This window comes from Trichomycterus rosablanca, chromosome 19 (genome assembly GCF_030014385.1).
Source record: "Trichomycterus rosablanca isolate fTriRos1 chromosome 19, fTriRos1.hap1, whole genome shotgun sequence".
In the NCBI taxonomy this organism is placed as follows: domain Eukaryota; kingdom Metazoa; phylum Chordata; class Actinopteri; order Siluriformes; family Trichomycteridae; genus Trichomycterus; species Trichomycterus rosablanca.
In genome coordinates, this window is record NC_086006.1 from 23,542,837 (window position 1) to 23,552,585 (window position 9,749).

The window sequence follows — 9,749 nt, forward strand, 5'->3', positions numbered from 1 at the left end:
GCCTGATGTTATTGATTGATGTTATTTTTTACATTATTCTTTTAAATACCAGTCAACACGTGTAACAATTCACCAGTGAGGCAAGATTTTATTTAATAAATTAACACATTTAAACAACAACAACAACAAAAAAAACCCAATGTGTTTCCACTAACAAAAACCTGCTTATAAAGCAAACAGCTGTAACAAATGATGGAACCATCACTGACACCAAACAGTGCATCAAACATAAATAAACCAAACTAATGAACTCTAATCAAGTCTACTTGCTGTAAAAGTTCAACTTGAACTTTGCTTTAAAGGTCAGACAATATACAGCTGAGGTCAAACGTCTCTTATGTATGTATGTATGTAAACATCTAACATTAACTCTGTATGCATGTAAACATTTTTGGCTCAAAACAGAGCAACAAGTAGAAAATATAGTAATAAGTAACTTATATAATCCTTAAAGTTCTGAAAGACAAATGGCTTATGACTTTATTTAGCAATATTTTCAATTTCGTCAAGATCGTCAGTGTCCAGCTTTAGTACATTCTTATCTGCAAAAAAGACAATTATTACGATTTATTTTGCATGAAAACAGTGTTAAGAGCTTAGCCAATACAACATTAGGCATAAGTTATAAAAACTTGCTAGGAAGCTAACTTTAGCATGACACACTCTTAAAGCCTCTATTTTAATTGGAAGTTCTTGGTATGTTTTAAATGCAAAAATGTGAATGTAACGTGAATAAACGAAAGAGTTAGGCCTAAGCCGACTTACTGAAGTGCTGCTCATACACATGGAGCACGGCCATACTCTGCTCGCTGTCCACCATATTGATTGCCAGGCCACGCTTGCCAAAGCGCCCGGTCCTACCAATCCTGTGCAGGTATGTCTCGTTGTCTGGGTTTCCCTCCTTGTCTAATGGGAGGTCGAAGTTGATCACCACTGAAACCTGCTCCACGTCAATGCCTGCTCGGTGCAAGTGTGATTAAAATCTATGAGATTAAAAGTCTTGGTACAAGTGTGATTAAAAGTCTATTGCAGACATTATAGACATGAAACGGCTCTCCACCAGCATGATCAAAACACCAAATTAATTATTCAGGCTACAACTGATTTCTTTTTATTTGAACTGTGTTGGCAAGTGACATTTGATTATTTAAAAGCAAGTAAAAATACTAGCGCTAATTTTTAGATTGTACAAATCTGTATAACTCTGCCATTGCCTGTCCCAAACCTGAACATCAAAAAGAGAAGGGTTAGGCACAGGGACAGCAACCCAGCTGCGTAAAAATAAGCTTGCTAAGGAAACATCAATTGGCCTGTGCTATGGATCCAGCTTGAGCCTTGAGCTTGTGGCCAGGAGTGGCTGCAGCTGTAATGCATGAAGTGGTGAAGAAAGTTGTATATCAGCATTCAGTGATATTAACGTGAGAAATATCTGGTCAACATCAGTCTAGAATTCTTGGTTTGTTGCAGAACCAGATTAGTAATACTGCATTCTACTCTGGAGTAAAATAGTATAGCGTTTAGGCAATGGTACAAGGCTGTGTTGGATCAACGTGCTATTGCCCGTTTCCAATCGCACAAGGGAACCTAGGAAACTACATTTACATTTTCAGCATTTAGCAGACGCTTTTTATCCAAAGCGACTTACACAATGAGCGGAACACAATGAGCAATTGAGGGTTAAGGGCCTTGCTCAGGGACCCAACAGTGGCAACTTGGTGGTGGCGGGGCTTGAACCAGCAACCTTCTGTTTACTAGTCCAGTACCTTAACCACTGAGCTATCACTGGCCCTAGGAGCAGAAAACTAGGAGGAGTTTTCTGAAGGTGAGGCTGTAACATCATTCTCCACCAGACACTGACATTATAAAGGAACACTGTACTTGCCTCTTGAGCACACATTAGTGGTTATCAGCACTTTTTCTTTCCCCTCTCTGAAACGTTGGATGACGGCCGCCCTTTGTTCAACCGTCAATTCACCACTAAGCAGCGCCACCTGGTGGCCTTCTGCGCACATCTGCCCGGCCAACCAGCATGCTATCTTTCGAGTCTGCAACAACAGAACATGAAGGTGACATACAGTTCAGTCAAAGGTTTACAGACGTCATTATTCGTGTTATGTCATTTGTTCCCTTTTAAAAAATACATAAATGTAGAACCCGTTTTATAAAAATATGCATACAGCTACTTTTAATTTTTTGTTTGTTGGTGCAAAAATGCTTTCATGTCTTAATTTTGTGGCATGGCCTCTGTATTCCTTGTTAGTGGTAATACAGGGTGGGGCATAAAGATCTCCCACATTTGGAGTGGGCACCGTATGGGCTGTAGTGGCAGTAGAGAGGCGGGACAGGTTTCATTCGGTAGGCTAGGCTCTACCATTTTCATTTTCTTCATCAATTATTATAACAATTTTGAGGGAAATGTTTCCTGGGCATTTGATCTCTTTAAGGGGAGACGTGGGGTGGCCGGCAAGGTCACCAGATTTAAGCCCTTGTGACTTTTTCCTTTGGGGATACCTAAAGGAAAAGGTTTTCCGACATCGTCCTCGAACTCTTGAGGATTTGAAGGAAAGGATCCGAGAGGAAATCGACGCAATACCACCTGAGATGACACGGAGAGTCTTGTATTGTATTGCCAATGTATTGCCAACAACGGCTGCCATTTGTCTGATATAATTTTTAAAACCCATTAAAACAAAACAGTTTTTTATGTACTTTTCAGAAATATAAGCATTTTTTTTCTAGATAGTTGGGTTCTTTTGGTAGATTCATTCAAAATGTGGGAGATCTTTATGCCCCACCCTGTATAATTCACTACATCTGTTAATGCTTTATTGCCAGACAAACAGGGCTAGGCTCACTGCACCTATTAAAAAGTACATGTGTAATGAGCTAGTGTACTGTACCGCTGTGGCACCTGAGTGCCTCTGGCGTGTAACATTATGGTGAGATAAACTAGAAGCTGCTGCTTATAACTTTTTCTGCAGAAAACCTTTTTGTTGCGGATTTTGAAACAGGGCTAAACATATAAGACAACCGAAATGTGATAAATTCTCAGTAGCAACAGGAAGCATACTTACGTGACAGAATATCATGGCTTGTGCTATAGTGATTGCACCATATATGTTACACAGTGCAGTGAATTTGTCCTCTTTGTTATTACAGAGAACATAATACTGCTTGATGTTATCCAGCGTTTCCTCCTCACGCTTCAGTCTGATGATGTTGGGATCTGGAATGATGCGCTCAGCAAACTTCCACACACTGTCCTCAAATGTAGCAGAAAACAGCAGCATCTGGCAGTCTTTGGGCAGCAACCTGCCGCACAGACAGAACAAAACTCTTTTTCCAACATACTGAACTGTTTGAGCACTCGTAATCACACTGAATCGAGGTTTTGTGCTCCTTTAGTTAAGTTCTGCATGTCAATTCTGTTTCCACTTCACTGATGCAGTTTGACATACATTGTTTTAATTATTTCATGTAAAACTGCATCACAATTGTCAGTTTTTACTGATGATGCACCTGGAGTTTATTGTCCTCCGTTAGTTGTTATTTTTTCTTATGTTTGCTGTCCAAGCTCTTTAATAGCTGACAAGCTGTTGTGATTATCCTAATATGAAGTTACAGACAGAAGTTTGGACTCCTCTGGCCAAATTACATACTGTATTTTGTTCATTTTAATTTAGTAAACTGTGCATATTTAGAATTGTATGTATGTTTCCCAGGAATATACAGTATGAGCTAAACAAAACAATAAAAGGTAATTGTGGTATGTGCAAAGGTCTGACACACTCCCAGTAGTAAAGTTAGGCCTTAACTGACTCATCATGACTCCTTACCTTTGAATGCGGATACTCTGGTCCTGGTGGCCCTGTGTGGCGATCATGATATCAGCCTCATCCAGCACAAACACTCCTATCTTCTTGGGGTCTATTAGCTTCAACTTGAGTAACCAGTCGAGCATAGTGCCTGGGGTGCCAATCACTATCTGCTCGTGAATTTTTCTCCCTCTCTCCACTGAGAAACAGGATATGATGTTACAAGTACTAGAAATATATTGTTTAAAGTAGCCACTGCACACTTGCAGCATAAGACATATTGTGTCTGCTTACATCTATTGCCTCGAATGGCATATGCCAGTTTCACTTCAGAGTAGAACTTGCCCATCTGTTCCACAACTTTGCCCGTCTGCAGAGCGAGCTCGTACGTTGGACAAATGCATAAGCACTGCAGGGGAAGAAAGAGTGTCAAAATATCAATACCAAACGTGTTAATATGGGTGGGTGATCTGCAATGAAGCAGACAACAGGAGCAAAATGCAAATGCAGCTCCACCTAACTTGTTGTCATTTAAACGTTCGTTTTACATCATGTATGGCTCCATTCAAACTTTCATAATTTTCATTTACCTTAGTACACATCTCAAACACACAAGTTTAAATCTCAGTTTAGCTTAGCTACCAGCAGGCCGTGCGCTTTTTCTGACAATGTTGGATCGTCCAATGGTGGGAATGCTGAAGGGTTTCCTCAAGACTGGTCTTGTTAACAAGTTAACAATCAACTTTTTTTCTGAAAGCTGACACTAAGCTTGATCTGAGTTTATATGCAAGTGAAGATTATTACAATATAAGATATTACAATCTGGCAGTGCTCACCTGTGTCCACTTATTTGCTGGGTCAACATGGCTTAGCATAGCCAGCACAAAGGCGGCCGTTTTTCCTGTACCAGACTGAGACTGAGCAATCAGGTTCTGGGGTCTGAAACCAGACAACGCATGTGCTAATGAGAGAGCTGTGAAGAAAAGCTGTTCCTGAACGTTACATGAATGATCTATGCACTTACGGTTCAGCCAGCATTATAGGAAGAGCGTTTTCTTGGATTTTTGACGGTCTGTTAAAACCCATTTCAAAGACACCTTTGAGGAGCTGAGGTTTCCTGTAATAAAAGAAAAAGAATTCTGTGGCCACTTTGATTGCAGAAAGGTAAAAAGGGGTATATCCATCTGTTACTAATGCCCTTACAACTGCTGCTTTTTTATGATGAGCGTTTTGTGATTAGTTCACTGTGAGACTGGGCGCTCACCATATTGCCGCTCACCATGTTTTTTTACTGTTTTCTGCTGGCTTTTTATTCACATGCATTTTTAGTATAAATGCAATCTCAATCAGACTGAACTTTGAGCGCAGCAGCAAGCTGTAAAAACTGAGCATGAAAGTGGTAAAACCAAGCAGTGTGAGACACTTACTAAAACACACTGGCAAATTGTGATGCACCGCCTCACTCCATAAAAAACAATGACACATTATATGTGAATGCAGTGTTGCAACACATTGGCCAAATGTATGTGGACTAATTTAGTTTATAAAACGGATAGTTCCGGTCCTAAAATCTGATTGGCTGAGCCGCGTTCGAAGCCGTTGTAAAATCCCCGATAAACGCACACCTAGGACCACCTCATATCATTCCATATTAATACGCCACTGAATAGAAAAAATTAATGTTATTTTCGCCCTCATGTTGCCTAGCAACACTGTTAATCGAACTATTTTGCGTCGCGGAAGAATGCTTTATTGTAAGTTTATACACAATAAATACATTTATGAATTAAACATTGTTGTATTTATTATATTTTATGTTGACCGCCGTTTTATAAAAGCAATAAGCCACTCGAGACCGTGCATTACTGTTATGATTTTAGCACGGGGAAAGAAGTTTAAGAAAAACGTCATCCCCGTGCTAAAATCACAGTAATGCACGGCCTCTCGTGGCTTATTGCTTTAATCACCCATACGCTTTAAAAAGAGCTTAAAACGTAGCAGTCATGTAAAACAGTAGGAAAAACAAAAACACCATGAGCACAACTAGCTTAGCATTCAATTTAACATACAGTCTGATTTAATACAGATGCAAAACAGCTTCTGTTTGTGATTTTAGTGCATAATATTTCTGTTGTTCATTATTTAAATTGGTCGGTAAGGATGAGTCACAATTCAGCAGTCTGTAGTGTTCACGTACGTGTGTGTGAAGATAAAGAGTAGAGAAAGATTTCTAAATCCAACAGCAACAGATATCTGTAGCTGTACTTACAGTCGCAGCTCTTCAAATGTCTTAACGGAGTACAGGGGTGAATTTGGATCTCTCTGCAGAACCTCCACCTGGTGGGTGGTGTTGACAAGACTGTTCCTGATTAATTTGTTAAGAAGAGACTGGGCAGCTCTGTCCTCTAAAATACAACAATGCACATCACACAAAATCAAAAACTGAACCTGTTAAACGGCTCTTTAACAATTAGGAGAATGGGAAATTAATGAACTGTGTGTCTGAGTCCCAGACAGGGCTGGATGTTAGGACGCTATACACATCTGATGACAAAAAAAGCAAACAAAGTACAGGTGGCCAAGAAAGAAAAATCACCTTTTTCTTCATCATTTTTGTCACACTTTTCAGGTCTTCTTGTGCCTGGGCAAGAAAAAAAACGCATACAATTACCACGTACAGGTTAAAACTGTCACTCCACATACTACTTATGTTTGTGCACTACAGAAAACTCTGATTACCACTTGTTGTAGCTCTTGGCACGACCAGTCTTTCTTTAATCTGCAACGTTTTAAACTGTGTTTAAAAGCAGAGACATTTATAAAGCAATTATGTACTTACAAACCTTTAATGTATTAAACACTCAACATTCTGTACACTAGACTGCAGCCACATAGAAGCAGGGCTGATGCTCTCAAATGCTAAAGGGGGTTATAGGCCATATTTCAAACCAAGATTGGTCTAATGCATGTCCACCTGGCTGGGCAGCAAACATGCACTATTGACTGGGCTTGTGGGAGGGAGGTCAACGGGGTTCCTCAATGTCGTTGCAAATGCCATCATCTGCTGTTTGGTCAAAGCACCTGCATGAGTGGTGGAGGATTAACAGAAGCTTTATAATTACTTTTCATATGTAATGTCCACCCCTGGTAGATGAAAAGAAGCAGCTGTACTTAAAAACTTCAGCCCAAGAGGCAGGTGCTATTCTGTGGCTCTTCTTGGTCACAGCAGTGGTGAAGCAAGTGGATAACTATGTAACCTCTACACCTTATTTAGACCAAAGACATTTTTCAAGACACCATTTACTGTTTAATCTGGTGAGCCTGTACCTCCTGTAGTATCAGAACAGAACTAAAACGCGGTTACAGTTTTATGATGTTTAACCCATCGGAGAGAGCTTAGACTATCATTACAGCCCCTACCGACATCATATGCACTGTGTAAGACATCCATCACCACCGCAACCACACAGCAGAGGTCACAGTTGTACAGTAGCAATGGAACCCCATCAATCTCCCTTCCTCAGGCACAGCCAATGTTGGCTATTTAGATGCCTGGCCAAGCTGACCACAGATTTGAGGTAGAGTATATTCATTAATACATAACTTTCAAGGTATGTTCAGGGAATTTTCCATGTTCACAAGTGACATAAGGTCGCCATTTAACCTTTATCGGTTTGACAAATGTTACAGATAAAAAATTAAACCCATTTGCAACGGTGTTTATGTGTCATATTGACCCTGATATCATTTATATAGCTGTATAAAACCGTGTGGTGCACAAATTATGTTTCTTTAATTACTGTCAAAAAACAAATATCACTTGTCGTATTATACTCCTGCTTAAATATTCATATTGCTAATTTTTTTTATATATTTTGGTAATGTTTTGTTAACAGTAAATAGAGCAAGAATTCACATTTACACTAAATGATAATTAATGTCGTGCTATATTTTTATAGCATCACCCACATCAACAGTCTGACACGGTGCTGGCTCAGTAAGCTAATCTGTTAGCACCAACAACAGTCACAATATAGTCAAATACTGACTGCCCTACCGAGTTAAAGTTGACGTCTAGCTGGTCACTAGACAATTTCCACGAGTCGGTTGACATTTTGGATATTTTAGAGCTGAATAAACAATTCTAACAAACTTTTCAGCCTTTCTTCAGATGTAACGGTTGAAAGTCTCTTCAGCGTTCAGGTGTGCGCGTGCATGTGCAAACTGCGCGTGCACGAGCTTAATGAGATTTGAGCAGAACCGTCTGAACGCAGAAGCGAACTGAACCGAGAGATTTTACCCTCCCAAGCATATATGCAAGATAAAGAAGAGAAATGCATCAGTAATGCACATTTATTATTGTTAGGGCTTCGTTTTTATAAAAAGGTTTATTGTGGAATCTAACTGTTAATGTTTATCACTTCATATCACAATTATTTAACATGTTTATATTTAATTTATATAAAAAATATGACACATTCAGATAGTATTTGCTTCCAGACATTATCTCGAAGTGGTGAAGCAGCACCATGGACATAACTTATTCATTCGCTGTCTGTTTTACCACAGCTTTATCTTATTCAGGGTCGCGGTGAGTCCAATTTATGAGGTGTCAGTTACGCGGTGAGTCCAATCCCCTGGGCAAATAGGTAGGAAACACTTCAGAGAGGTTTAGCTCCGAAGCTCCAGAACTCCACACAGACCTGTCAAGACAATAAACAACAACACTCAGTCGCTCAGGTGGCGCAGCGGTAAAGTACGCTAGCTCACCAGAGTTGGGGTTTTGAATACATCGTATCGAACCTCAGCTCCGACTAGGCTGGGCAGTATGCACAACGATTGGCTGTTGTTCAGGGTTGTTAGTCGGATCATAGGTCCTCATAACTGGTGCGACTGCGGCCCCTGCTGGCTGACTGATGGCGCCTGCACAGGGCTGAGGAACAATGCTGATGGGGGTGTGGCCCTCCGTGCACAGTGCCCGTCAAGTATATGAACTCGACTCGTGCGGGTGAAAAATGCAGTCTGTACTGACTGTACGTGCCGGAGGGGGCGCATGTCAGTTGAGAGGCGTCCTCAGTCAGCGGTGAAGGGTCGAATCAGTATGGAGGACGCATTCAGGGTAATTGGACATGACTAGACTGGGGGAAAAAAATTGGGGGGAAAAAGGGGGGGAAATATAAAAAAAAAAATAAAAAAAAATAAAATAAACAACAACACTCTACCTGGGAATCAAACCCAGGGCCTTCCTGCTGTGAATGTGCTACCCACCAAGTCATCGGGCTGCCTAGGGACATCATTTGCCCATATAAATCGAATCGGTTCCTGGGTTGGATTCAGTCCTTTCTGTGTGGCCTTTGTGTGGAAGTTCTCCCCGTGTCTGTGTGGGTTTCCTCCGGAGGGTCCGATTTCCTCCCACAGTCCAAAGACGTGCAAGTGAGGTGAATTAGAGATACAAAATTGTCCATGTCTGTGTTTGACATTAAACTTGTGAACTGATTAATCTTGTGTGACCAGTAACTACCTGTCCTGTCATGAATGTAACCAAAGAGTGTAAAACATGACGTTAAAATCCTAATAAATAAATAAATAAATAAATGAATAACTATCCGGTAAGGCTTTAGGACCCAGCGGACTTCTTTCTCTAGGCAGCAGCAGCAGCTTATGCGCGCTCCCCGGCGCTCACCTGCTGCGGAGAGTGTCTGCGCGCTCCCGTCAGCGGCCATGCTGGCCCGGTCAGATCGGCGCACCCGACACCTGCGCGGACAGACAGAGAGCATCCCTCCACCGACACGGACAAACGTGATGAAGCTCATGGGCTGGTTTTATTTATTCGGTGTGTGTTACTGTAACGATGGTTTTATTAAACAGTCAGAGAGCATTTAATCGGAATTATCGGTGAGAGTTACAGCGGGTTAGGTAGGACAGATGATTTGC

General features: G+C 40.9%; 1 protein-coding gene across 2 annotated transcripts; it reads right to left on the reverse strand.

Moving 5' to 3' along the window:
• Positions 1 to 68: 68 nt before the first annotated feature.
• Positions 69 to 8,019, reverse strand: ddx19a (DEAD-box helicase 19a). 2 transcript variants are annotated; one of them, XM_063015468.1, is made up of 12 exons: positions 7,873 to 8,019; positions 6,555 to 6,594; positions 6,412 to 6,456; positions 6,085 to 6,220; positions 4,840 to 4,932; positions 4,652 to 4,754; positions 4,110 to 4,224; positions 3,837 to 4,014; positions 3,075 to 3,312; positions 1,883 to 2,045; positions 766 to 957; positions 69 to 542 (listed from the first exon to the last, which is right to left on the reverse strand). In XM_063015468.1, the coding sequence occupies exons 1-12, from the start codon at positions 7,927 to 7,929 to the stop codon at positions 481 to 483; spliced, it is 1,422 nt and encodes a 473-aa protein (XP_062871538.1). In that variant the 5' UTR covers positions 7,930 to 8,019; the 3' UTR covers positions 69 to 480. The 2 variants fall into 2 exon arrangements, with proteins under 2 accessions (XP_062871538.1, XP_062871537.1); XM_063015467.1 differs by having other exon boundaries at positions 6,555 to 6,609.
• Between the last annotated feature and the right edge of the window lie 1,730 nt (positions 8,020 to 9,749).

Bases quoted from the DNA above. Each gene is read 5' to 3' on its own strand.
- ddx19a (XM_063015467.1), bottom strand. From the start codon at position 7,929: ATGTCAACCGACTCGTGGAAATTGTCTAGTGACCAGCTAGACGTCAAC. The intron at 4,225-4,651 runs GTGAGCACTGCC...CTTCCCCTGCAG, and splicing joins CAGCAAATAAGTGGACACAG to TGCTTATGCATTTGTCCAAC. The intron at 2,046-3,074 runs GTAAGTATGCTT...CTGTTGTTGCAG, and splicing joins AAGCCATGATATTCTGTCAC to ACTCGAAAGATAGCATGCTG.